Source organism: Hakea prostrata, chromosome 3 (assembly GCF_041222555.1).
Source record: "Hakea prostrata isolate BN-2017 chromosome 3, UWA_Hpros_2, whole genome shotgun sequence".
Taxonomy (NCBI): domain Eukaryota; kingdom Viridiplantae; phylum Streptophyta; class Magnoliopsida; order Proteales; family Proteaceae; genus Hakea; species Hakea prostrata.
Genome location: NC_142602.1, coordinates 24,594,558 through 24,620,614, shown reverse-complemented (window position 1 = coordinate 24,620,614; position 26,057 = coordinate 24,594,558). Strand labels below are relative to the sequence as shown.

General features: G+C 39.6%; 3 protein-coding genes across 4 annotated transcripts in view; 1 reads left to right on the top strand and 2 right to left on the bottom strand.

The window, feature by feature from the left end:
• Window positions 1-368: 368 nt before the first annotated feature.
• Window positions 369-2,111, bottom strand: LOC149021820 (Snf1 kinase interactor-like protein). Its single transcript, XM_089150000.1, has 4 exons — window positions 2,006-2,111; window positions 1,759-1,912; window positions 857-1,176; window positions 369-755 (listed from the first exon to the last, which is right to left on the bottom strand). The coding sequence occupies exons 2-4, from the start codon at window positions 1,856-1,858 to the stop codon at window positions 552-554; spliced, it is 624 nt and encodes a 207-aa protein (XP_089006126.1). The 5' UTR covers window positions 1,859-1,912; window positions 2,006-2,111; the 3' UTR covers window positions 369-551.
• Window positions 2,112-4,842: 2,731 nt separating this feature from the next.
• Window positions 4,843-12,587, bottom strand: LOC149021819 (uncharacterized). Its single transcript, XM_089149997.1, has 8 exons — window positions 12,369-12,587; window positions 12,205-12,270; window positions 12,071-12,113; window positions 11,348-11,402; window positions 11,151-11,199; window positions 10,457-10,524; window positions 9,950-10,058; window positions 4,843-6,227 (listed from the first exon to the last, which is right to left on the bottom strand). The coding sequence occupies exons 1-8, from the start codon at window positions 12,552-12,554 to the stop codon at window positions 6,108-6,110; spliced, it is 696 nt and encodes a 231-aa protein (XP_089006123.1). The 5' UTR covers window positions 12,555-12,587; the 3' UTR covers window positions 4,843-6,107.
• Window positions 12,588-14,068: 1,481 nt separating this feature from the next.
• Window positions 14,069-26,057, top strand: part of LOC149021818 (MAP3K epsilon protein kinase 1-like) — a 99,816-nt gene continuing 87,827 nt past the window's right edge. For both annotated transcript variants that reach the window (XM_089149996.1, XM_089149995.1), the window contains exons 1-3: window positions 14,069-14,342; window positions 14,488-14,622; window positions 15,899-15,919. In XM_089149996.1, coding sequence (XP_089006122.1) covers window positions 14,283-14,342; window positions 14,488-14,622; window positions 15,899-15,919 — 216 coding nt within the window. In that variant the 5' untranslated portion in view covers window positions 14,069-14,282. The remainder of the gene's footprint in view (window positions 14,343-14,487; window positions 14,623-15,898; window positions 15,920-26,057) is intronic.

The following is a 26,057-nucleotide window of genomic DNA, read 5'->3' as shown; positions in this document are numbered from 1 at the left end:
GATTCAAAAGATGCTCTGCAACATAACTAGAAATAGAATTTGTTGGTGCAATTTTCCATTTGAATGTGGCCATTCACCTGATACAATTCTGATTCACCTGACTACGCCCTCGAGAACCCACACAAAAGCATCACCGTGGAGGATTTTCATCAGGGCTGTGCATCAGATTCTCACACACGTATGCATCTAGGTTCATAGCCATGCAGGCCTTGCGACCAGGTAGCAGCATTTTTATTTCTGTTATCTAATTACATTTTGTTTCAAAATTTACAAGGTGATCTTTTAGCTCAAATGAACATCTAAATATAACAAAGAACTCAGCAATCGAACATTAAAAATTAAATGGAACTATGGCTTTTGCATTCACAATATTGCATCCATCCACACAAGTTTCTCAAAAACTATTCATATGTAGGAAACAGTTCAATCTCAAACAACAAATTATATAATGGGGTAGTATTTGTATATACAACAATGAATTACTATCTCAACCACTAGCTTTAAACACAATTTTTATAAAAGCATTGAAACTACAAATCTAATCAACTAAACTAAGAGACTTCTGTACCTTCTGCATCCATTCCCTCGTTCTCCTGCAACATGTTCATCAACATCGAGACCTCGTTCTGCAGAATCGCGTTTTCCCTCTCTACATCAGCCCGTTTCCGGCGCTCTTCAAGTAGTTGAAGCTGAAGATGTTCTAGGCATCGAGCATCCTCATCTAACTGTTCATTCAACCCATCAATTTCTCGGTCCTGCAACCCAAGAACCAAAGTTGCCAAGCCATGATTCACTACGATAAAATTGGAACCATAACAAAGGCAAGAAGGGCTTAATTGAGTTGGAATGTAAAGACCTTTCTGTTCATTTCTTGAACTGCAATCCGACGCATGCTTTCCACAACATCCACATTTACAAGCTTGCGCTTCTTTCCAATCAACCAACCTTTGGGATAGCTTGCAGTGTCAAAATCTGGTGGAGGAAGTAGGACTTCAGCTGATTGTCGCAAACCATGGAGGTTGTTTACGGGTTCCAGAGGTTCAAACAGAGCCTTTCGACGTTCAGAAAGAGCCACTGGGGTTGTCACTGAATCCTGGGCGCTCTCGGTCACCACAGGTTCCTCAGGTTCAATGGATGTTCCTTCTGTGGTTGCCTTGTCCAAATTCTGACGATTAGCTGCCAAAGAGGCCCTTGTTTTAGTCAGTAAAATAGCATAAAACCAATAAATCCGACCTCTGTTAGTAACGATCCCCATATTAACTGAATCAAACTCAAGAGATCACAGACTTCGGGAGATCTTCATTCCTTACAGGCACCAATTCCCAGTTACTTACCTATCAAAAAGCTTGTCATGCCATATTAGAAGGAAGATATACCGTGTTCATCGAATTTTGATACATTTCCGTTGTAAGATTTCCCACACAGAGTAAGAGAGAGAGTGGGGAGAGAGGGATATGAGCCCAACTGTCTCTGAGTCACGACGAATTTCAACTGCAAAACTCTGTTTGAAGGTAGAAGGAAGTAACAAAATTTACAAGGGCCTTGACATTACCAACCGGAAAACAGGTAGAAATTTATAGCAAATTACTTCAATTCTAAAGAAATTGGAATATGGGTATGACCTAAAACACGCAAATTTCACTACCGAACTAAAGATCTCTGGGAAACCAGTACGAATTTCAGCTCCCTCAACTCCACCCTCACAGAAATGAAAAACAAAGAAACTAAAATTCGTGACACAGAAAGATCTGAAATTACCTGATCGTTTCCGAGAATTCCAGAAAATACGGGTAGGTGTAATGGAGGAGAACCCATCCATTCCCCCTTCTGAAATTTGTTCTGGATTCGACAGCTCCATCAAAAAATCAAAGCTTCTTCACATTAAGGTATCACTATTTTCCAATTGCAGAGACTAAAAGAGAAATATTCCCAATAAGTAGAACGGTTGGTGAAAGAAAGAGAAAGACACGTTATAATTGTTGGCCTTGAGAATTAAGTTTCTTACTTTCTCCGTTTGTTTATCTCCTTATTATCCTCTTCGGTCGCAGGTGGGCTTGCAGCTTTCAGAGCAGCTCCACCAGCTGATAAGCTCCGCGTAGTGGCGTGTGTTTCCGTCGATGATGTCTCATTATAATTGGACGGCTAGATTTGGGGGTTAGGGGATGAGTCTTCGTACGGACATCCGCGAGTGGGACCCACAACTTTTCTTGGGCTGTGTGTTTCCTTTCTACCATGCCTTGTTCCTGTTGAAAAGATAATGGTTGGATTTAAAAAAAAAAAAATTGATAAAATTATTGTTTCTTGGAAAAATTCCATCACTTTCCTATCTTTTCATCCAGTTTCTCTCCCTCCTACGCCAGACTTTTCATTCCCAAGTCAACTCTCTAGTCTTGAAGAGTCCTTACAGCCGTTATCAAGGAGAATATTCTTCCCTCTTTCAGATATCCTTTTAATTTTTGTATTCAGAACCTCCGCATCCAACGGTGTAGTTCGTCTAATATATCGGCCATTAGATGGATGGCCCATCAATTTATTATTTTCAAGCAGTCAAATGGTGCATATAATGAAATCAATAATTAGTTACCAAAAAAAAAAATCAATAATTTACCATTAGGCGGTGGTTTATTGGTCTCAAGTTCACTTTTGAAGTTGTTTGATAGCCCTGGATTCGAATATCCTCTTGCTTTTTCGTTTTTTACATTAGATAATTGTATGCATTTTGGCCTAGATAAGAGGGGATTTTTATTTGCGGCAGGAGGCTGCTGCTGACACTCCTGATGGAGCCACGTAAACAAAATGTAATCTTACGGTTAAGAATCATATGTTGATTTTTAACTTTTACATTTAAAGGTGAAATTTTTATTAATTTACAAATTTATACCCCTCTTTTGTCCGACTTGATTTCTTTCTTTCTTCTTCGTCTTTGCCCTTTTCTTTATTTTGATTAAAATTTGGTTTTCCCCTTTTTTTGTGAATTGTGGATCAACCGAGATTTGGTTCGCCCCTAGAGGCTATGGACGCCACCTCCCCATGAGAGTCTAGAACAAGCCCAAACCAAACCACAAAATCTTGGTTACCGAGACGGTCCAAATTTGAGTTGATCCATCCCCCCCTCGTCTATTATTTATTCAATATACTAGTTTGGTGATTTTTTAGAGGAAAGCGATTATCCGATTATTTTTCTCTACAATTAATAAGGGATACGTTGAGGTAAATAAGTAAAGAGAAAGTAAAGGGTATTTTGGAATTTCTAAAAAATATGGAGATGCCACATCATCGACTCACGGACATGTGGGGCTCTATGTAATTCTAGACAAAGTTAAAGGTTAGATTAGTAATTTTGCAAAATACGGGGATACATTAGTAATAAAAACAAGGTCCGGGGGCAATAGTAATTATCCCAATTTTTATTAATTTACAAATTTATACCCTTCTTTTGTCCGACTTGATTTCTTTCTTTCTTCTTCGTCTTGCCCTTTTTGTTCGGTAAATCGCGGTGGATCAACCGGAGCTATGGTTCGGCCACCGGGGGGGGGGGGGGCCCCCCGGGGGGGGGGGGGGGGGGGGGGGGCGGGGCGGCGGGGGGGGGGGGGCCGCCCCCCCCGGGGGCTGTCGGGCCCCCCTCAATCTTCATTTACCAGTGGCTCATGCGTCTACGTCCACTCTCATGCTCAATGAAAATTACCAAATTGTTTCTTTCTCCGCCACATTTCTGGGTTCCTCTGCTTTGACTTCATCATTTTCAGTGATTGAACCTTACATTTCGATCTCTATTGCAGAGGGACTCAATGTCTTCTCTTCACACCTAAAAATCCTATTAGGTTTGGGTTTCATTAGAGAAAGGAGGTTGAGCAGTGGAGATCAAGAACCCTCTTCTGCTTCTACCAACAGCCTTATCACGGCCGGCAAAAATTTTAATTTTTTCTCTAGTCAGATCAGACTTCTTTTTCCAATCAATCGGGAATTGTTTACCCATCAATGGATTCCTCATTTTCGATTAAAAAAAAAATAAAAAATAAAAAAAAATAATAAAATAAAAAAAAAAACAGAACTAGGAGGTTTATCTTGTAAAGAGTGGAAGGTGATGTGTAGGTGGGCTTGAGTCCAGCGACGGAACTGCAAAAGAAGAAGAAAGAAAGAAATCGAGTCGGGCAAATGAGGGGTGTAAATTTGTAAATTAATAAAATTTTAACCCTTACATGTAAAAATAAAAAATCAACATATAATTCTTAACCGTAGGATTACACTTTGCTTACGTGGCTCCATCAGGAGCGTCGGCAGCAGCAGGCGGCTGCTGCCGCAAATAAAAATCCGGCAAGAGGTCACTACTGACTTCTGGTAATTGTAGTTCACTCAAAAGTCCTAATATTGCTTAATGGGGCCGCAAGAGAAACACTACGTATCCCCTAAATTATTGAACCAAAAAAAAAAAAAATCATAATTTAAGTTATCAGTATGAGCATTTGCTTAAATCGACGATTGCAATTAAAGAAAAAACATGACATCATCTAACAATCGAACGTACTAGAAGCATTGGATGTGCCACACGCTTGGACACAAAGGATTTGAAACCTTAAGTTTTTTTTCATCAAAAGTTGCATCCCACGCGTGGCATTGCTAGAGTTGTGAACTTCAGGTTCAACTTCAATGTTGCGCATTAAATGTGCAACACTGTGCTACCAACAGAGATTTTGATCAACGGTCCGTCTTGCTTTCAACCACTTGCGAGCGGATGTGCGAGATCAAAATCCCGGTCAAGATTTCGATCTTGACCATTGGTAATAGGTGCTACGCATTTAATGTGCACATTCAAGTCTACCCCGTGAACTTCAAGAAGCCTGTGGTTCACCGAGGCTTTGATCTGATTTCCAGTTTGAATGCCAGAAAAGATCACCAATTTGTTCCAAGGCAATACCCCCACTCAAATGGCAAGATCTACAATAGGTTGTTGCCATAAAGATATTCATTAGCCTTGTTCATTTCTTCCCTTGATATCATCAATAGCTTGATCTGTACACACTTAAAATGGATGGGACCTTCCTCATTATATTTCCTTTATGGGCTAATTGGTGTAGAGTTTGGTATCACAATTCCAAGTTAATGGCACCATTAAAACACACCAACTTGGATCCCTCAAACTTGGGATCTCCTGGTGAGCATGTGGCTTATCAGGCAATGCTTCACCAACTGCTGGTTCTTTTCTTTTTTTTTTTATAGTAAAAAACTTTAAATTAAGATAGGAATTCATATTGGTTACATTTCCTGCTGTCCGTTATGGCCAACATAGCTAACTTACTAAACCATTCCTGTAGTGCTAGGGATTTAAAATTACCAAAAGATGATCTAGGGTAGTTCAATAAGGTCTTAAAGAAAAAAGGTGTTAAATGTATCTGCCAAGCAGAATAAGGAGTCTTTAATTGGTTCAGCACTGCCTTTTGATTACACCAAATTTCCTGTATCGTAATTTGGTGTTTTTTCGCATAATCCCCAACTGCTGGTTCTTATTTCTAGCTTTTTCGTACAACTAATTAAGGAAGAAACATGGACACATTCTTGGTTAATGGTTAATAAATTTCTAGATCAAAGACTTAGCAGATGGCTAACCTTGGAGGATCCAGATCTTCTTGCCTCCATTACACAGGTGGGCACCCAGGCGCAAGGATGCGAGCTGAAGAGGATCTGATTCCAATCCTGAGCACAGCCGTCCATCCAACAGTCGGGATATACTGAGAATCCTCCATGTAGTGATGTAAGAAATCTTAGAAAAGATTTCTTGATAGGTAGTGTGAGGATGCTTTCTCTTGATTCAACTGTCAATGATCTGAGGGAAACATAAAAGCTATCAATGATAAAACCTTGCAAGGGATGCTAATATGTGGTTGAAACTTGAAACATATGAGGGAAACATAAAAGCTCGAGAGGAAGACAAGGGATGGAGGAGGTAGAGAACAGAAAACATAACAATGAGAAGACGGTGGGATCTGTCCAGAGAAAGAAACATTATGAAGATATGACATCTCCACATTTTTCTCAATCATGATGCTTTCTATCTATGCCTTTAGATCTTCCACAACATGAATTTATGCTTTCTACCAGTAATCTAGAAGTTAGTCTCCTTTGACATGCTGCTGCTGTCTACCACCAGATACTATCATGAACCCCAGAGACACCAGCATTCCAGCCAAATAACCAGCCAATGCTCCATAGGCGACACAGACTGGCCATTCCTGAAAATTACAACAACAATGTTTAGTTTTGGAAATATTGCAACCAGCAACTTAGCGTTGTCAATGTTGAAAAACTGGGGATATATCAACATGGATAGGAAATGTAAGTTGGGGCCAAAAAGCTCAAAGCTTTAGTCGATTTTATAACATATTCTTTTTAGGGGGTTTGAGTTTCCACAACATAGGATCAAGTGAAAAAAGCTGAGTTTACACTAGCCATGAATAGTCCAACCTCCGTTTCAAATTGAATCATTATAATAAAAAAAGAATCAAAAGCTGAAATGAGAGCCGACAAGGGCAGTCTTTATTCATCAGAAGTTAAAATGTACATCAGTTTTACTTTTTGGCAACAAAAATTTGAAATTAGTTACATTAAGGTTCCTGACCCTTTGGAGAGCCCTAAACACTGCCTTACCAACCCAATCATTCCTTGCTTCCCGCCACATCCCTGTGAACCTAAATTGCATTCTTTGCTGGAATAGCTCTGAGGACATCGAACATTTGTTTTTTTCTTGCCCTTTCTCCAGTGCTCTTTGGAGAAAAGCCCTTAACTTCATTTGGCCCCGCTGTCGTCGATCATTTGGGTTTATTAGGGACTGGTCTTGGGTTTTGAGTAACTTCTCGGGTACCTCTATCTGTGACCGAATAGGCAGGCTTGTTTTTGGGGCTTCAGTCCACCATCTGTGGTGGGAGCGAAACCTTCGGTGCTAGACTTCTAAATCCCGATCCATTGATGCTATTTGGAATGCTATTTATTTTGATGTATCCTCTAAAATTTATGCTTTTCCCTCCCCCCCGGTTGTTGACTCCCCAAGGAACAGACTCATTGTTGTTGCCTAGGGCCTCAACTCCCAAATCCATGCTCCCCCTTGATCCTTTGCCCGTGGATCTTTCCTTGTATTTGTTCTCGTCTTTTAATTGATTAATTATTCATCCAAAAAAAAAAAAAAGGTTCCTAACCTTGTAAAGCCTGTCTTTGAATACTGGATAACTTTATCATCATATTTGACCTGCTGGATCTCTAACATCATAGTCTTCTTGATTCCTACTGACCATATCAACACATGTAAAACTCTAAGTTTTTGGGGTAAACAAACTCAGCTAGAGGTTTGATTTGAAAGACAAGTCAACTGCTGAGTCTACAACATGCATCCCTAGATTTAAACTTATTGCAGAACCTGTTCCCCCCCCCCCCCCCCTTCTCTTCCCACATATAATAAGAAAAAAACTTTCCATGAAAAAGCAGTGGGTGTTCATAAGTCTACCCAGAATTCCTTAGTATTGTACTCCCTGGAACTTTAACTGAAATTTGGCATCCCAGCACATCAACAGCATCAATTTGCTTATAATCCATTAAAATGCAGATCATTCTTGGTACTCAGAGGAGGATACTTGCTCGGTTTACTTGTTGAAGAAATGTATCGAACTGTTAGTTGCTCAGCATCTCAGGCAAGCATCAGCTTACGTATAATCCTTTTCAGTGAGATGGCCTTAAATTATGTCTGTGCCACTTAGCACTATTTGAATAAAATTAATTCTCTGAATAATAGTTATAAATTAACACTGGCATGGATTGGCATACACCCTAGGCCTATGTACTGAAAACAAGTTGGCTTCCAAGTGAATGTCTGCAATTACTTTGCTTCTTCTGCTCTTGGTTCCTGCTCTGATATTGGATTTCTGCCTCAATGTCAATTCAGATATCAGGAGTCAATCATAAGCAAAGAAAGTGACAGAGAGGATACTGTATCACAGAGAATAAAAGTGGGATGGATGAAATAGAGATGTGTGCCAGCAGTGTCGTGTGAATCAACAGATCTGTTGAGAGCAAAATTCTATTGGACAGTTGTACAATAGGCTATGTTATACAGGAAAGAATGTTGGGCCGCACATTTAGATAAATGAGGTGCCGCAAAAATGACTGTTGAGATGGATGTGCAACAAAACTAGGAAGGAGAAGGTAAAGGACAACCTAAATTAGAACAGACTTGGGGCCTTGGGGGTTGTGCCGATACATGATAATCTCTACAAGTCATCTGAGAAGGCAAGCCATATTCAGCACAGGCCTTGCGATGCATCAAGATAGAGGAGTTAATTTATTCAGACTAAAAGGGGCAAACCCGGTCCAAGGGCTTCTGCACAAGCAGAGTCCAGGAGTAGTAGTTGGGAGCAAGGTTCGACATGTCGACTCGTGTCGCCGTGTCGGACTCTGGCGACACGGCGACACGGCGACATGTCGCCAAAAGTCGCTCGACTTTGGTAAGGGTTCGATGAAAATCGAACCCCTGTTTGAGGGTATTTGGGGTCATTTTGACTGAAATTTGCGTGTACCTATTTGAGGCCAATAAACACATTGGGGGTGTTATTTTGACCTAAAACATCACCTAACCTAAAGTTTATAATTGACACATGTCCAACTATATGCGGGCAAAACTGGAAGTTTGGAAAATTCATATAAACTAATGTAAATATACAAAGAGAACACAAATACACAAGTAGTAAAGAGATGTACTAAAGTTTACAATTCATTATACAACTATGTTGAGTATGGCTCATGCTTCACATATTGTTGCCGACGGATCGGGGTCCCGCTCCCGGTGGCGGGGGGGTCCGGGGAGGCCGCCCCGGCGGGGGTGTGGGGGCAGCGCCCCGGGCTTTGAGGCCCTACATCACTTTGGCAAAGCGACGAAAATCGGCGAAACAACGAATGCTGCTATATTGGCGTGGCGACATTCGCCGATTTTTCGGCGATATTCGCTTTCGGCGACATATCGCCGCACGGGTTGTCGCCGACATTTGGTAATGTCGTGTCGCTGGGGGGTCGTGTCGCCCCCGCGCTGGCGCTTCGTTGGTGGCGGGATATGTCGCCGACCCAATGAACTATGGTTGGGAGAGACAAGAGAGCTTAGGCCTAGACTTAAGTATGACTTTGAATAGAGCTGATCCGAGGGCAACCATGTAATCAACCCATTAAAGTCAGACTTCTGTGAGGTTGCCATAGTTGTTGTGCCCTCCTCTTACTTTTTTTTATCTTTTATCTTTTCATTTAGTCTTTGCAAAGACCCATTTAGTTGGGATAACACTGTTTGTTATTGTGGGGAAGGGAGCATTATGGCAGCCCAAAACGTACAGTCATACATAATGGCAAGAGCAATGCTTTTGAGTTGGTAAACCTTGGTGCTGCTTGCAAAGAACTGTACCAAAACATTGACATTTATTTATTTTTTAGATAGAAACAAAATATTGACTTAAGTTGTCAGCAATGGCCATAAACAGAGAAACACCAAAAGTACATAACAGTAAAAGGAAAACCATCTATATGCCCAATGCCAAAAAGGAATAGTGATTTAAGCTAAAAACGGAAATGAAAGCAAGAGAAAAATATTCTTAACACTGAAGGAATTATCAGATAACATGAAATGTGGCCTGGCTAGTAAAGGGAAGGCCTTAGGAGGTTGTACTGTTGAGCACTAATTACTGAGTATAATGCTACCAAAGATGAAAATTCATCTCCCAGACTTTGGGAACGGAGAGTATATTTTCTATTTCTTTACTTTTAACAACATCAGGATTACAATCACAATAAACAATGAGTTGAAAATGACTGCTAGTGTTAAATGGAGCAGAAATAATGAACTACAAAACCTAGCTAAAGGAGTATCCTATAAATAGAACCAATAAGAAAATATGAGTATCTAAAACTAATAAGAACACAAAATTACCTGCCATGGTCTTTCCCAATCAAGGGGCATAGGCCAAGCCCCAAGCCAAGCTCCAACAGCAGTGCCATGTGCGGGAATACAGATCATATAATCAATAACACCAGTTGGCCTAACAACAAATAATATAATAAAAGGGTATTGAGAACTTGATAGCTTCCCCTAATTACCCCCTTGTCATACTTACAAAGTAACCCCATCTCATGTAGGGGGATAAAAGGGTTTTCAAATTTTCAAGCATATGAAATGACACTACCACCTACATTAGAAGAAAAAACTGTGTATTGCACTAAAAGGGTACAAAAGTAAGGTTACAAATTATTTGACACCTTGGGAAGTGTCAATAAAAAATCCCAACAAACAATATCTGACTAGGAATATACAAGTACCAATAAAATAGTTCACATCTAGCATATGACTCAGAAAATTGCCATTTTTTGCTTAGCTCCTCGAGATGGATGACCAGAAACAATTTTTTTTTTTTTTTTTTGGGGGGGGGGGGACACTTACTTGGAATATGCAAATAACCGTTGCCAATCCTTCCCTGATGAACCAAAAACAGAAGCCGCTGGTACAAACTGCAAGAACCACCCTAAAACAATTCATTATTTAATTCACTAACCCCTCGCCCCCCCCCCCCCACAAAGAGGAAAGTGATTGCATTGGAGCTTAACACAAAACAGGAACTCAAGTCAGCAAATTTCCTCATGGATAAACGTTACATAATTGCAAGTATGGTGGTAGATAAGCACTTATAAACAAAGAAGCAAGAGAATCATGAAATAACTCAAATTGAAAAAGTAGCAATCTTTAAGGTTCTAATCATGTTCTCAATCACCTAGCATCAGTGCCATTTCACCAAGCGAAGTTGCTGTGACTTGCTCAACCTTGGAATTTAAAAAGGAGAAGGCTGGTACCATGAACATCAGAAGTGCTAGCAAAAGCTTAAATATAAGGCTATTATGTTCTTTTAAATCTGGTTGATCCAACATAACAAGATCATGACCACTACCCAGAGAATTTCCAAGATTTGGCAACATGAGCAAATGACATTAAGATTTTTTTTATTTTTTATTTTTTTGGGGGTAAACACATTAAGAAAAAGTTTGAGGGTACCTTTGAGGCTCTTTGAAACAATTCTCAGTCATAAATGTTGCAAGGATTTTGTACAGAAAATTGTAAGGGAAAAGGATCTGACACTCACAGTGAACAAGGACATTAATAAGGACCAATTAATGGTCCTCTTCATGTACCTGCATCCAAAGTGGAATATGTACAGTCATTCATACATAAATACAGTAAAAAGAAATAAAGCCATTCAAGATCACATGGATTTGCATGCACCAGTAATCCCAGCTAATCCCCTCATGGTGGTGCTTGAGTGCAAGTAACGTCACTTACTGACTTCCAACAGGTGCACCCAAAACAATAGCTCCAAATGCATTCAGAAGAGCCCCTAAGAAGCAGAAACACTTACATTATGGTAATATCACTGAAGTGCAACACACATGGAAATCATGCATTTCTCATCACATATTGAAAGGGATAGGAATATATAGATTTATATATTAAGCACTTATCGAATATGTTACAATAAGGATTCACTGTTCTCCCTGAATATGTTACAATATGGATTCACTGCTCCAGCCTCCAGGGAGATGAGCAGATGGTTCTATGTGTGTATGTGTAGCTCTCTCTTTTTTAGGTCTGTTCTCTAATTCCCTCCTGAGTGTACAGCTATCTCCAACGACATCCATTACAGTCCTCAGCTTTTGGAGTGTGTTCTCATTAAAAAACCTGATGAGATCCCTACCGTATCAATCTCAGATGGTTTTTTACCTAAAACTTACATATTTGATTCGCATTCTCAAGCCCTAAGGGTCTTCACATTGCATGTGTGTCTTCAACCAGGTAAGACCCTGCCCAAAATTTGTTAACAAGAAAGCCAGATGAAGAAAAATGCCGATTAGATAATTTTATTTTGGCATGGCAAGAAATATACAATATTTCATGGCATCTTGTCAAATACAAAGTATCAAACAAACATAGCCTTGAAACTCGGATGTTTGGAACCAAGATTAGACCGACAGTCAAGTAAAACCAAGAAGGTAGTTAGCAACCCACCAGCAGGAAGCCCCAATAAACCTCGCACAACCGCCTTGAGAAACTGTTAGAACATTATTAAACTCCAGTTAAGTCACTAAGCTAACAGCAAATAAGAATCAACAAAACCAAGAACGGGGATCAGTTTAACTCACTGAACATTTCTCAGGATTACACCGGAATAGACTATAAAGTATAATAACAAATGGACAATCAATAACCTGCAGAAATATCCAAAATCAAAGAACTCTACATTCATAACTCTGGAAAAAAGAGATTGAAACACGGTGAGCTTGATAAGGTGATGACAGTTTCATACCCAGGTCAGATAGAGTGTTTGAGAAGGATCAGAAACGAGATTGACAGCATAGACGTTGCGGGCAAACCAAAACGCCGCTGCTAACCCTAATCCACAGATCAAGTGCAACAGAAGCGCATTCTTAAATGTCACTATTATCTCTCCATTCCGAGATCTTTGGACTTTGCCGGTACTTTCAGCAGACATGGCTGTGGGTTACGGGAGAGAGAGGGGCCTTGTGTAAATATGTTTCAGAGTCTCGGCGATTCTCCTGCAGAACCCAGTTAGTTATATTAGTTGGATCATTCATTTTCCGGTCTAGCTCGAAACATCATTCGAACCACTTAAATGGTAGAACCAAGAAAATTTGGTTTGTCTGTTTCAGTATGGTTTCCGGTCCAGTGTTGATTAGATGTTTTCCAATAGAACCAAGGAAAATGTTTTTTTTTTTTTTTTTGTCTTACTCTTATACTCCGTTATGAAGAATTTTCCAATATTACTACTATATGGTGCTCGTTATTTGGGTATTTCTAAAGTTTAGTAGATTCAGCCACCACGAGGTCTTGATCCTTTGTATTCTATTCCTACTAGGAGGATTTCTCTAGACTTGTTTATCTTAATGAATTTCTTTGTCTATGTTTGGTTAAAAAAAAAATCACTATATGTATTGTAGGAAAGTATGTAAGGTATGCTCACAACACTAGCATGTAATCTTTTATGCCTTGTAAATACAAAATAAACATTAACATGTAATCTTTTATGTATTGTAAATACAAAATAAACATTTTTGTTAGTCAAAGACAGTCAGTCAGTCTCATCACTATATTGAAGTATTGGTGCATGCTTTTATATTAGGGTGTACAGAGGGTTGCGTTGTTAGATCTTTAGCTTGAATGTATGCTTTTAGACTTTTTGAATTAGGGTCTATTTCTTCCCCTTCTATGTAAGCCTTTCCCTAGCCACCCTACTATGTCATTCTTTTGTCATCAATAGTGCCAAGAGTGCAATAATTTTTAAAAAAAAAATTATAATCAACATGTTCTTAGATTCTTAGCATCGTAATTTACTCATTTTGTTTATAAAGATGACAATTTTTAAATAAATTACATTACACCTCGAATCTTTTATTTATATTTTCTGAATTTTTTCTATTACAATGGCCCTATGATACAAATACAAATAATTAAATAGAAAAAAATATAAATATCCTTATTTATTATCCAAATCCCCATTAAACTCTATATGATATTCATCTTTTCAAACAAAGCCTAGCCTAGTCCTTTCATGTTTCATCATCCTTCACTACCTCCAAGTTTATATGTGGATTGCCAATGATGGGTTAGTAAAGCGGTTAAAAACTCTTATCTCCCACTAGGAGGTCTTGGGTTCGCACCCATTCGGCGGCATTAATTTAAGGATGTAATCATGGTGAGCGCAAGTTGGCCTGGATGAACCTCATAAAAAAAATGTAAAAGAAAGTTACATTTGGCCAAAAAAAAAAAAGTCCATACGTGGATACGTCTAGTGTTGGACCTGTTGGTTACGAACGTTTCCAAGCTTTCAAAACAGGAAGATGAAAATATATATATATATATAGTTGGTCGGTCGATCAGATTACTCCATTTGGTTGAACCGGCAACATTCTGGTCCAAATCTTGATCATTTTTGTTTCTTTTAAGCAATTTTTTAAGGGTTCTGAAAACGACCTTGCGAGTTGCTACATGAATGTTGGCGGTTAAAGAAGAGCAATATTTGAAGGGTTCTGAAAACTACCTTGCGACATGAATGTTGGCGGTTAAAGAATGTTCTTCCATATGTCGTTCCATGGACAACACCGGATCCCCATCATATTCCGGCGATCTCCGACAGGACCTTTGATATGTTCCATGAAATTTTAATGGTGTAATTCGTTACTGGTTTTGATACATTGCAGAGATGTCTCGCGGGGTGGCAACTTCGCAATTGAATAAATCAAAGATGCTCGATAACAAATACGTAAGTGAGAAACGTGATTGATATTCCACCCAAAAAAAAGAAAAAAAAAAGGGAAGAGAAACATGATTTATACATTGCAGACATGGGTTACATTTCGCTGAATCTGAGCACATGGGTTAGCTTATGTTTGGAGAATTTGATGCAGATGCTTGGAGATGAGATTGGGAGAGGAGCATATGGTCGTGTGTATAAAGGGTTGGATTTGGAGAATGGAGATTTCGTTGCAATTAAACAAGTTTCTCTGGAGAATATTGCTCAAGAGGGTCTTAACGTTATCATGGTTTGCAGCTTCTTGTAGTTTCTGCTATTTGTTCTACTTTGTTTTATTTGTTGATTGAACTGCTGAATTACGTTCTCTCAAAGAGCAGAGACGAGAAAATAAAAAATAAAAAATCGATGATGACTAGTGCTGTAGCTATGTATTATTTATTTACTAATTGTCTGAAATGGCGGCAGTTTTAACATGCTTAGAGCCCAGAACTAAGAAAGCTTCGTGGTTTCTCTGTATGACAATTCATTTTTTATACACTTCCATGAAATCTTTTTTCTTGTAAGTTCATTTTTGGTGGGTACCTTTTCTATATTTTTCTTCAGAATGTTGTCTGAATTAAATTTCTTATTCTATAAGGGAAAATGTTTAAAGAAATTGTCACTTGTGTTCATGTTTTCAGCCATTGGCGTTAAATAATTGATTTTCAGTTAATTTGAATAGCTTGAAAAACACCAATTACTTAATGTGAAGAGGGTGTGTTTCCACTTTAAAGTCCTGATAACAAGAACCACCTGTTCCTTGTATTTTGGATTTATCATCTTTCAGAACTGTGGTGGTGATCAAATTATTTGTATGTTTCTTTTGGACTGCTGTTTATTCAAACACAATGGAGGTCGTGGAGAGAAGGTGATTATGGAAAGAGATAGACCCTAATATGTTTGTTTCAAGGGAAAATATCAGATATCCTGTTAAGTTGGGCTGTGTAGACTGTTGAAAATTGATATTCAATGCTTGTTGAATAAAGAGCTGTGGAGAAGCTTGAAGAATAGTTCTATTGGGAGGATAACAGAATATTTAATAACATAATTATGTCCAAAATAAACAAACTTGTATGCCATTATTGGCCTAAAAGTTTCAGTCTACCTGGTGGAAATATTCCCCTCCCCCAATATATGACTGCCATTCGAGTTAACTTGTCCACATGCTGTGTCTATTTTTCTTTTCTTCCTCCTTGTAGATATCCAGTTTAACAAAATGTCTTGTCCTGTTCTTTTTGAGTATCGTGTGCCATCCACATAATTCGGTATGCAAAATGTGTGTAGCATAGTTAGCATGTGCGTCCTGGAAGTTTAGAGCACTACTTGTATATTTTTCGGAGCTAGTTCCATATATGAAGTATGAAATTTGTTTAGATGGATGAGCTAGAACCTAGGAGTAAAATGAGATTTTTGCTTAAAAGATAAGTATGCTAATTTTGCTCTTCTTACTGCAATTTGTATGTCTCACCATATGCTGGCTTCTTTTTGCGGTTCTCCTCTGGCGGTGGGTGTGTTCTGTGTCTCAGCAAGAGATTGATCTGCTAAAGGTTCCATTTTCTTTTAACATTAGCTATTCTCTCTGAATTCTTCAAATTTATTGTGACGAAGTCTGGTTGGTGATAGACTACCTGAGCTGTCTATCAGCAGCATACCAGGATTTATTCAGTGCAGGAAGCAGTGGCATCTTCTATATTCTGCTGAAAGTCTGTCTATGCTATCAACACTTATGAAACATTTAATTATGCACCGTGACTTCTTTATATAATCAATACTGTCAACTTCTCTAATGGCAAAGGAGAGTATGATATAGAAATCTAAAATTGTTAATGGATGGAAATCCAAGTTTCTGAAGAATCATACTCGAGGCAGAAATTTTAAGAACAAAACTCAATGGCAGGGAGTTTATAATATCAGGACAGTAACTAGGACTACTCAGAACAGGCGAACCAGAAACTCAGTTGTAACAGTAGAACAGAATATTGAAATTTGAATTTGAATCACAATTTTAGAACAGATTTTTTTTTTTTGACATTAGGATGGAAATAGGACTTTGAGAACCCAGTAGCATGATCAGATGTTGAAACCTTGTGTGCCTTAAGAATCAATTCCAACTTATAAATCTAAACAGATTTTGGAAAAAAAGAGAAGACCTAATACTCAAGATGTGAAGAAGTTGTTAATGCAGATAAATCAACCCGTGATGCAGACATGCAGTAGCACTTGACTGGTAGGATCAGCATGCCTAGATGAGGTATCCCTAGCTTAACTAGGATCAGCTGGGGGTGGGAGGGGGGGGGCAGTTCTTCGAAGCTCTCAATCAGTACCAACTTGGAATTCGGAATTCGGGGATTTCTTGTAGGAGCAAGACTGAAGGGTAAAATGGTTTTCTCAGAAAATCAGCCGGTCAGATTACGACCTGATTCAAATGATTTTATTAGGGGAATATGGGGATGGTATGTCCAAAGGGGATGAAGATCCAATGGTTGGATTGGGCTGGTATAATCTTTATGAAAACCACATTGTCTATGCTCTTCTAGAAGGTAGTTGCAGGTATTCAAAAGAGCAATTTGTTTGAACCTGAAACAAGGCAGCTTCTGGTAATGGCAGGTCTGTGAGGGTTGATATCACAGTCAGCAGGAGGAGCTAGGATTTTGAACACCTAAGCAGCTGCGATCCATCTGGACTTTAACCACCAGGGAAATCAGCACCTGGATTTCAAACAATCAGCTACCTGGGACTTGAATGCCAGCAGCTCAGTTATCTGGACTTAAGCACCAGAGAACTTTCTCTCAGAGAGAAGGAAGGCAACAACCGAGCTTGCAATCAGCACTTTAGTAATTGAATTTGTGTTCAACAATAGGCCGTATGACATCATTATACAGAAACTCAAAAAACCTCCTCCTCTAAGAGAAAGGGCCTAATCCACTCCTTAACCCATTAGGTAACTTAAACTAACTAGGAAACTGAAAATAGACTCAAAATTAAGTCCTGATTACATTTGTTTGATTAGTAATGTGCTCGTTACATGTTAATATGAATTGAACCAACTAATCGACAAGGTTCAATTGAAAAATATACAAAGAACTGAAATAAAACTATGGTGATTTTTGTACTCAGCTCATGTACCCATGTTTTGGGTCCATTAAGTTGGCTGATTACAAAAGAAACCCGTCCAAAGAAGGTTCATCTCATACGTATGTCAACCTAGGTTGTTTCTTGACAAAAGCTCTTTGGTGCTGGATCTGCATCAGTGGGTTTGGAAACCCAAACCCAGATGGAACCGGCTTGCATGGGTTTTTGGTCCAACAAGGACTGGAAGTAGTGTAATGGAATGTCTTATTTTCTTATGATTGGGTTGGTAGGATGTGTAGGAGACTAGAAGTATGGTAATATCTTTGAACTTTATTTTAGTTTTAGAGTTGGAGAGAGTTTTTAGAATACAGGGTCTTACCTCCAGATTATCCAACTATAGGTCTGTTCAACTTATTAATAGTCCAAATAGGTGTTGGATTGGCATTAACCATGGCAGCAGGGATTGCATCAGATGCATTAGAGAGATTATCCTGGGAACAAGTCCGGCATGGTTTTGACTGTTACCACTTTTCAAACACCCATGGAGCTCTGGACAAGTTTCTGTGTCCGATGGGGGTGACCAAAGTAATTGCACTTTACAAGTTCAAGTGTAGTAGCTGGAGCATTTGAAGAATCCATAAGAAGTGTAGGTGGTGTAGTGAGCAAAGCAGACTGAGCAGGAATAACTGAGGGCAGCAAAACTGTCTCCTGATGTTCTTTAAACTGTACCAAATTGTAAGCTTGAAGCCTGAAGGAGTGCGTGAGTTATATCATGCCCGAGGATCTGCACTCAACCTTGATCATTCTCAGGAAAAAGGCCTATCAGAAAATCATACATCTGTTACATCTTCCTTTCTTTCTGAAATCCGCCAGCATAAACAAGGTAGACCATGGAAAATAGGGTGATATGATGCAGATCCAGCACTGAATTGGCCTATTTTGCTTTGAAATCAATCAAGGGTTGATAGATATGGGTGTTGGGCCTTTGTTTGATAAGTTTATGTGGTTGTGGGCCTACTCTATGGGCCTAAAAGTTTAGCGTCAAGGTCAAGTACGAATTTGGGTGAGTTAAATAGTTTTTTTTGGGATAAATAAATAATTAAATTAAAGCAAAGAGCGAAACCAGAGAACAAGATACAATAGGGCAACAAGAAGTGGGGGGGTGAGAGAGCAAAAAGTTAAAGAGGGAGAAATAAAAGAGGATCTGAGACCCCATAAACTAACAATTAACCTATTTCTGGGGTTGTCAATAGCAAGGGGATGGGGGAGAGATAGCAATTCAGAAGAGACATCAAAATAGATGGCTTTCCAAATCAGGTCTAAGGATCGAGATTTGGAAGTCCATCTTTTGAGGTTGCGCTCCCACTAAAGATGATGGATAGTGGTGCCAAAAACTAGCTTGCCAAGGCGATCACAAATTAAGTGACCAACATAGTTCATTAAGATCCAAGATCAATCATGAACAAAGCTGAAGGAGCGTCTTAAGTGGGGCCAAATGGAAGCAAGAGCTCTATCCTAGAGGGGTTAGAAAAAGGGGCAGGAGAAAAAAAGGTGGTCAATGTCCTCAGAGTACAGTTAGGGTTGGCAGGGATGTGGCCACTGAGGAAGGCTTGGGTAGGAAGGTCATGGTTGAGAGCTCTCCAAAGGGTGACGGTGTGGCGGGGGATGTGACCTTTGAACCAAACCTAAGGGGACCAGGGGACAGGGGAATGGGGGGAGCAAAGGAGGTTCTAAGCGGATGAGGTGGTGAAGGATTTTGAAGGCGAGGGGGACCAAATGGTGATATCTCGGGGCAGGTTCAGGATTGGGGGAGTGCATTCCAGACATGTATGAGACTGGGGTGGGGGAGAGGGGACCAAGACCCATTGGAGATGAAGGTGTCAAGGGTAGTAGTCTTGGGGATGCGGGTCTCATAGATTGAGGGGGGGCCAAGAAGAGTGAAGAGAATGCCCAATAGATGCCAGGGGTCTAGCCAAAAGGGTGGAAGTGCCAAGCAAGATTTGGGTAGAGATTGCGGAAAGAGCATGAGGACAAAGGAGCAGGATCTTCCTCCAGATCCAAGATGGATTATAGGGACAGGAGGCAGTCCAGAGAGAGTCTTGCTTGAGGAGATGGGAGTAGACCTAGGAAACCCAAATTGAATCATGCTTGGAAGCAATCTTCCAAATGAATTTCAGAAGGCAAGCCTTGTTGACATCAAGGATGAGACGGATAACAAGACCCCCCTCAGATTTTGGTCGACAGACTGAGGCCCAAGAGATGGGATGAAGGAATCTTGAGGATTCATGGCCCTTCCAAAGAAAGGCACAGAAAAGGGATTCTATAGTCCGAATGATGGAACTGGGGATGGAAAAGATACCGCTCCAATAAAGGTAAGAAGATTGGAGGACAAATTGAATGAGCACTACTCTACCTATAAAGGATAAAAGCTTACCTTTCTAGAGTTGTACTTTTTCCTGATGTGATCGAGCATAGGGGAGCAATGGTGGTGAGTGAGCCTACCTGGGATGAAAGGAAGGCCAAGCTAGGTCACAGGGAATGAGCCAGGAGTAAATCTTGAGAGCTGCAAGGAGAGGAATGGATGGAATCCGAGACACCAGAGAGATAGCGAGAGGATTTGCTAAGGTTGACACAGAGACCAAAGAGATATTCAAAGGAGGAGAGGGAGGAGAGAATATAGGAGATAGATTGATGGTCAGCTTTGGAGAAGATCATGAGATCATCCGCAAAGGCAAAATGGGTAAGATTGATGGATCTGCACTTTGGAATGGGAGAGATGATGTGTTGATCCATTTTGGATTGGAGGATACGGGGGAGGACCTCGAGGTCCAGGGAGAACAGGTTAGGGGAAAAGGGGCAACCATGGCGGATTCCTACCCTAGAGGGAAAGTAGCCTACAGGAGAGCCATTAATGATGATGGAGAAGTGGGGAGTGGAGATACAAATCTCAATCCAGTGAACAAAAGCCGGAGGGAATCCCATGGTAGAGAGAACCTCGGTAATGAAATCCCAATGGATAGAGTTGAAATCTTTATGAAGATCCACTTTCAAAAGAGCAACCAAAGAGTGGGACGATCTGTCAAAGCCTCGAACAATTTCCTCACAAAGAAGGATGTTATCTGATATGCTTCGCTCAGAGATGAAAGCAGACTGGTTAGGGCTCACAAGCGAGGGGATAACCTTCTTGATCTGGTTAGCAAGGATTTTGGAAATGAATTTGTAGATGACGTTGCAGAGGGAGATAGGGCAAAAATCAGAAAGAGAAGATGCATCAGGTTTCTTGGGGATGTGGCAAAGGAAACTTTGATTGATGGAGGAGAGCTGAGAGGGATTAAGAAAAAAACTCCGGATGGCATGGACAAGATCATCTACAACTTAATTTATAAAGGCATAGTAGTCTTTTCATATTTTTTAATTTTAGTCTAAAGTATCCTAGTCTAAGTCATTTAACTTTTATTTTGGGTTAGTTTCTAATTTCGAGTTAAAGTCCAGCTTGAACTCCAAATTAGATTAGGACTTCAGCATATTATTTGTAAACAAGTTCGTACACTCGACAGGAAGGCACCCAACTTTATATGATTAATAAACTTCTCAATTTGAGTATCTCTTCTGTGTTGCTGCTACAACTGTATTTGTTCATTTGGGAAGATCCAAGATTGAAGAACAATTAAGGTCTAAGGTGAAGTCAAGTCTAGATTTTTACTATGGCTGAATTGATAGCTCACAAACTCTAACTCCATTCAATTCAAAGCTTCACAAGGCTCCTGTCCAGAATCTGACAGCTTACTCTCCATTCTCCTTATATCATCATTTTTATTTTTCTTGAATTTTCAGACTTTTCATGAGTCCCAAAATTCAAGGTTAGGTATAGTCGATCTAACTGTTAGATCCATTTCATAGTTTAAATTCTTACTACGGCTGAATTGATAGCTCATAAACTCTAACTCCATTCAATCCAAAGCTTCACAAGGCTCCTGTCCAGAATCTGGCAGCTTGCGCTCCATTCTCCTTCTTATATCACCATTTTTATTTTTCTTGAATTTCCAGACTTTTCAAGAGTCCCAAAATTCATGGTTAGATATAATCCAACTGGTAGATCTATCTCATACTTTAGGTACATCCTCCTCCCAATCCTAGTTATTAGATTCTATTTTTATGCCATTTTAACCATCCAATTTTAAGATATAAATTGTCTTGAATTTTCGTGATCTCTAAAACCCCTAAAACGAGAACTCATATCTTCCAATTTAGCCACCCAACCAAACCAAACTTGGGGGGATCATACTCGTATTATTACCTACATTCCCTCCAATTCTCAACCCATTCTGACACCCATAAACCCCAGTTTATCCTGTATCTCAGGTAGGATGGGCTATGTATCCTTGATACCCTGGTCCCTAATATCATGTAAGAGTGCTTGACCTTAACCACAGAGCCATAACTTAACCCTTCTCTCTAAAACTAACCCTATTCACTCCATATGAATTGGTTCTCTTAAAAATCTTGGGAGAATTGGCCCTTATTCAATTGAGACCACATTATGATGGAAGTCCGACTGCTGCCAGAGATAAGGGCAACATTGTATGCAGTATGCGGTCAGAGATAACTCCTGATGAGTGGTATGTCATACGTTTGGGTTCAGCAGGTTGACGGCCAAGAAACCTATATCAAATAGATGATCAGCAGGGTAATTAGGTTCCACAAAACCTTCAGCCTTGTCTGTTATGGATTCCTGGTCTGTATTGGGGTGTAGGTCTAGGGTTTACGAATTTTATACTGAATTGCTCTTAGTTTCAGATTTCAGATTAGGGTCAGGGTTTGGTGATTTTGGGGGATCAAGGTTTTTAGGGTTTGGAGGGAGGAAAACAGGGCTGGATTGGGGTTGAATTAGTGAGCGTGGGGGGATCATGGATCTAGAAGGGTGGGGAATTCTGATGGGAGGTTGGGGATATGGAAATTAAGGTTTAGGGAAATTAGAAAAAGGACTGAGGGGGTAGGGAATGAAGAGATAATAGGGTAGGGTGGGAGAAAGAGGAGGAAATTGCTCTTGCATTGTCAATTACCAAGTATGGAGGCCCGCAATGGGGATGGAGAAGTGTAGGCAGACACACTGCTGCCAAAGTAGAAATTTCTTCTAATGAAAACCCTGGAAGCTTAATTGAACCCTGATCCTTGTTGCAACATCTCTCTTCAATATTTTTATTCGTAAAACTGTCTTGTTACAAGCATAGACTGTCTATTTATAGCCTTTATTACTGACTCGTAAAAGTATTTAAACATAAAAAACAGAATTTAAATAAGACTTCTAACTGAAATATGACTTTTACTTATCTCATCCTAGGCTGACATAGAAAACAATTTAAAAACAGATTCGAACTCCTAACAATCTCCTGATTACAATCAGGCCCAGCTGGGCTCGAGTAGGACTGCCAAAATTACAGAAATACCCCTAGTGTTGAATCATGCTTCTATGCTGCTGGACAGCAACCCTAGTTCTTCTTTCAGGCTTCGGGGCTCTTCCTGGGGTGGGTGTGGTGACCTGCATCATTGGGCATGGTTCTGTACTGGTCAATTATCAATAAACAAAATCCTGTGTTTCTTTGGCCAAGTTAAAGAGAGCAAAGTTAGGACTTATAGAAGGCTGCGTGAAATTTTTGAGCAAAGACATTAACAATGCATCATTAGATGATCATGTAGCAGTGGTAGCTGGGTCTATGGGCTTGGAAGTGTCTCTGGTGATGAGCAGATGAGGCTTGAGTGATTATGTCTGCCAAGAGTGAGAAGGCAGGTTTGAGATCATGTGAAGTAATTCTGTCCATTTAGCTTGATAGGGCCAGGTTGTAGGAGGGCACACGAATTTCCATGAGTATTCAGGTGAGTAGAAAAACTTTCCACAACAGTGCCAAAAGAGGTGACACATGCATTCTTGTTCTGTGAGGCCTAAAGAATAGAATTACTTGGACAAACACAGGCAAAGGAGAGCAGTGAAACAAGTTGAATCAATTGTAGAATGCGATTGTGGATAATGGCCTAACAGCAACACCTGAAATAGGGGCTAGTGGGCAGTGGATCAGTAGCCATGGTGATTGAACAGAAGCAGATAATGGCATGCCAATATAACAATCACATCATTGGCAGTAGGAGCCATGGAGAATGGTGACTGGGTCTCATAGGAGGCAGCATGATGATAGGGGTTGGCGGTTAGGTGGTGCAACAAAGTGGGTTTTTGTTGAGAGGAGTCATAACTGCAAGAGTTCACAGCAGTACACTGAGAGGCATGGGGACATTGCCCCTATTGAGAGGAGGAGGTGCAGTGAGAGATTTCATGGCAAAGAGGATGCACAATGACAAGAGGTTGTTGTAGTAGCATGGAGAGGTGATAGGATGTCACAAGGGGAAGAGCTGCAGTAATAAATCATGATGTAGGCATAATGAAGGAGGGAAAATCAGGATAGCATGGTTAAGATGTCATCTACCATGCTAAACGAGGAGGCAGTGGCCTTTTATTGGTGAAGGCGGTGACAGATGTGGCAGAGAGCACAAAGAACAACAGAACTATGAAGGCCTACTTTTTTCATCATGTGAATTAAAACCAAAGTGGAAAATGGTAAACAATGGATTAATAAAACCTTAAAGACAGCTAAGTTATAGTGATAACATTCCAATCTCGCAGTACTCAACATATTTAAATGATGGAAAGACATAATTGAAAAAGAAAAGTGTTGGTTGCTTATATTTTCCCTCTTCTCTAATCGTCCCAACTCCAAATTAATATTAGAGCCAAAGTTTGTGTCTATGTTGGCGAAGTTCAATGTGTATGTCCAAGTTTGATGTACCTTGTGTGTGCTAAGGTGGAGCTAAGTCATCTTGATATAGCCCTGGATTGAGGAGGATCAACTAGGTCCCAATCTTCAAGTATGTCAATTCAAAGATTAGGGTTTAGGGTTTTAGGATTTTGGGCCAGTTCTTTAGGGTGCATAAGAACATAGTTATCGTGGTTGGATGGGGATGAAACTTGCAGAGAAGATATGTAATGATATATGGGGATGATCCCTGAAGGCTCAGGCTGTATTGATGGTTAGATTGTTTTAGATCTGAGTTTGAAATTTGAGACTCTTGTACAAACTACAAAAATAGAAAAGGCAAAAAAGGGAAATGGGTTTAGAGGATTAGATTAGAAGATAGAAGAATAACTCACTGTTATTGCAAAACAGTCTCCAAAATGCTTGAATTAGTTGTTGAACTTGCAAACTTTCCAACTATGTTTAAGCTTCTTTAGTGGAGATCGAATAAGACAGCTTAGGGGAATGTGGGAGAGAGATAGGGAATTAGTAATGTTAACTCACAGAGCAATATTGCTCAAAATAAAACTTCCATTAATCAGATAGGCTCAACGGAGAATTTACATCAATATATATAGCCAAATTAAAACTTAGACTAGAACTAGGACTAAATTGAAACTAGAGTTACCATTTAAGGTTTTTGTTCATGTCAACTGTAACCTCTTCTTATTGAAATTACAACTTCAAATAAGACTTAATTTATAGGTTAATTATAATATTATTAACGTGGGTTTGTTATTTATCCAAACATAACAATACACTATTACGGAGAACCAATTTGGTTTTATGCCAGGAAGATCTACAATGAAAGCTATTTACCTTATTAGGATATTTGTGGAAAGGTATAGAGAGCATAAGAAAGATCTCCATATGATAGTTCTTGACCAAGAAAAAGCTTATGATAGAGTCCCTACAATGTTAATATTACAAGTACTAGAGAAAAGGAATGTTGCAAGTATATATGTTGATATAGTTAAAGATATTTATGATGCTTTAGGGACAAGTGTAAGATGGTGGGGGACATGATGCTGAATTCCCGATTAAAGTTGGCTACGTCAAGTCTCAACTTTAAGGCCATATTTATTTGCACTTATAATGTATGCTTTAATCAAAGACATTCGACATGAGGTTCCTTGGTGTATACCTTTTTGCTTATGAAATTATTTTGGTAGATGAGACACATGTTGGGATTAATTCCAAGCTAGTATCATGGAGAACAACTTTGGAATCAAAAGGCTTTAAACTAAGTAGAATGAAGACGGAATATCTAGTGTGTAACTTTGATTGTGATTGGACGGATGAAGGGCTAGTGAAACTTAATTCGAAGGAGATTCTTCAAAGTGATTTTTGAAGGTACCATGGCTCAATTGTAAATAAAGAAGGTGATATAGAGGATGGTGTTTCCCAAATAATTAAAATAGGATGAATGAAGTGGAGCGGTGCATCCGAGGTATAATCACTGAACCAAGTTGAGCCATTGTAAAATTGGGTTGGGTCAACCCTACACAAACCTAAACTCTTGACGAGTAGACAGCCGTCATTGTCTTCCTAGATCGTCTTCTTCTATGTCTCCCCTTGCAATAAAAGTTTATCGATAATTAGTTCTCAAATGAATTTCTTGTTCTGGCTCTATTGAGTGGTGAATTCTTTTTTTGAGAATGACATGTTAATTAATATTGAAATTGGCAATGCCACATTCTAGAAATGGGTTTGTACACAAAGGAGGGAAGCGAAAAAGAAACTCTATATCCTTCAGTGCGAGTCTTTCCCT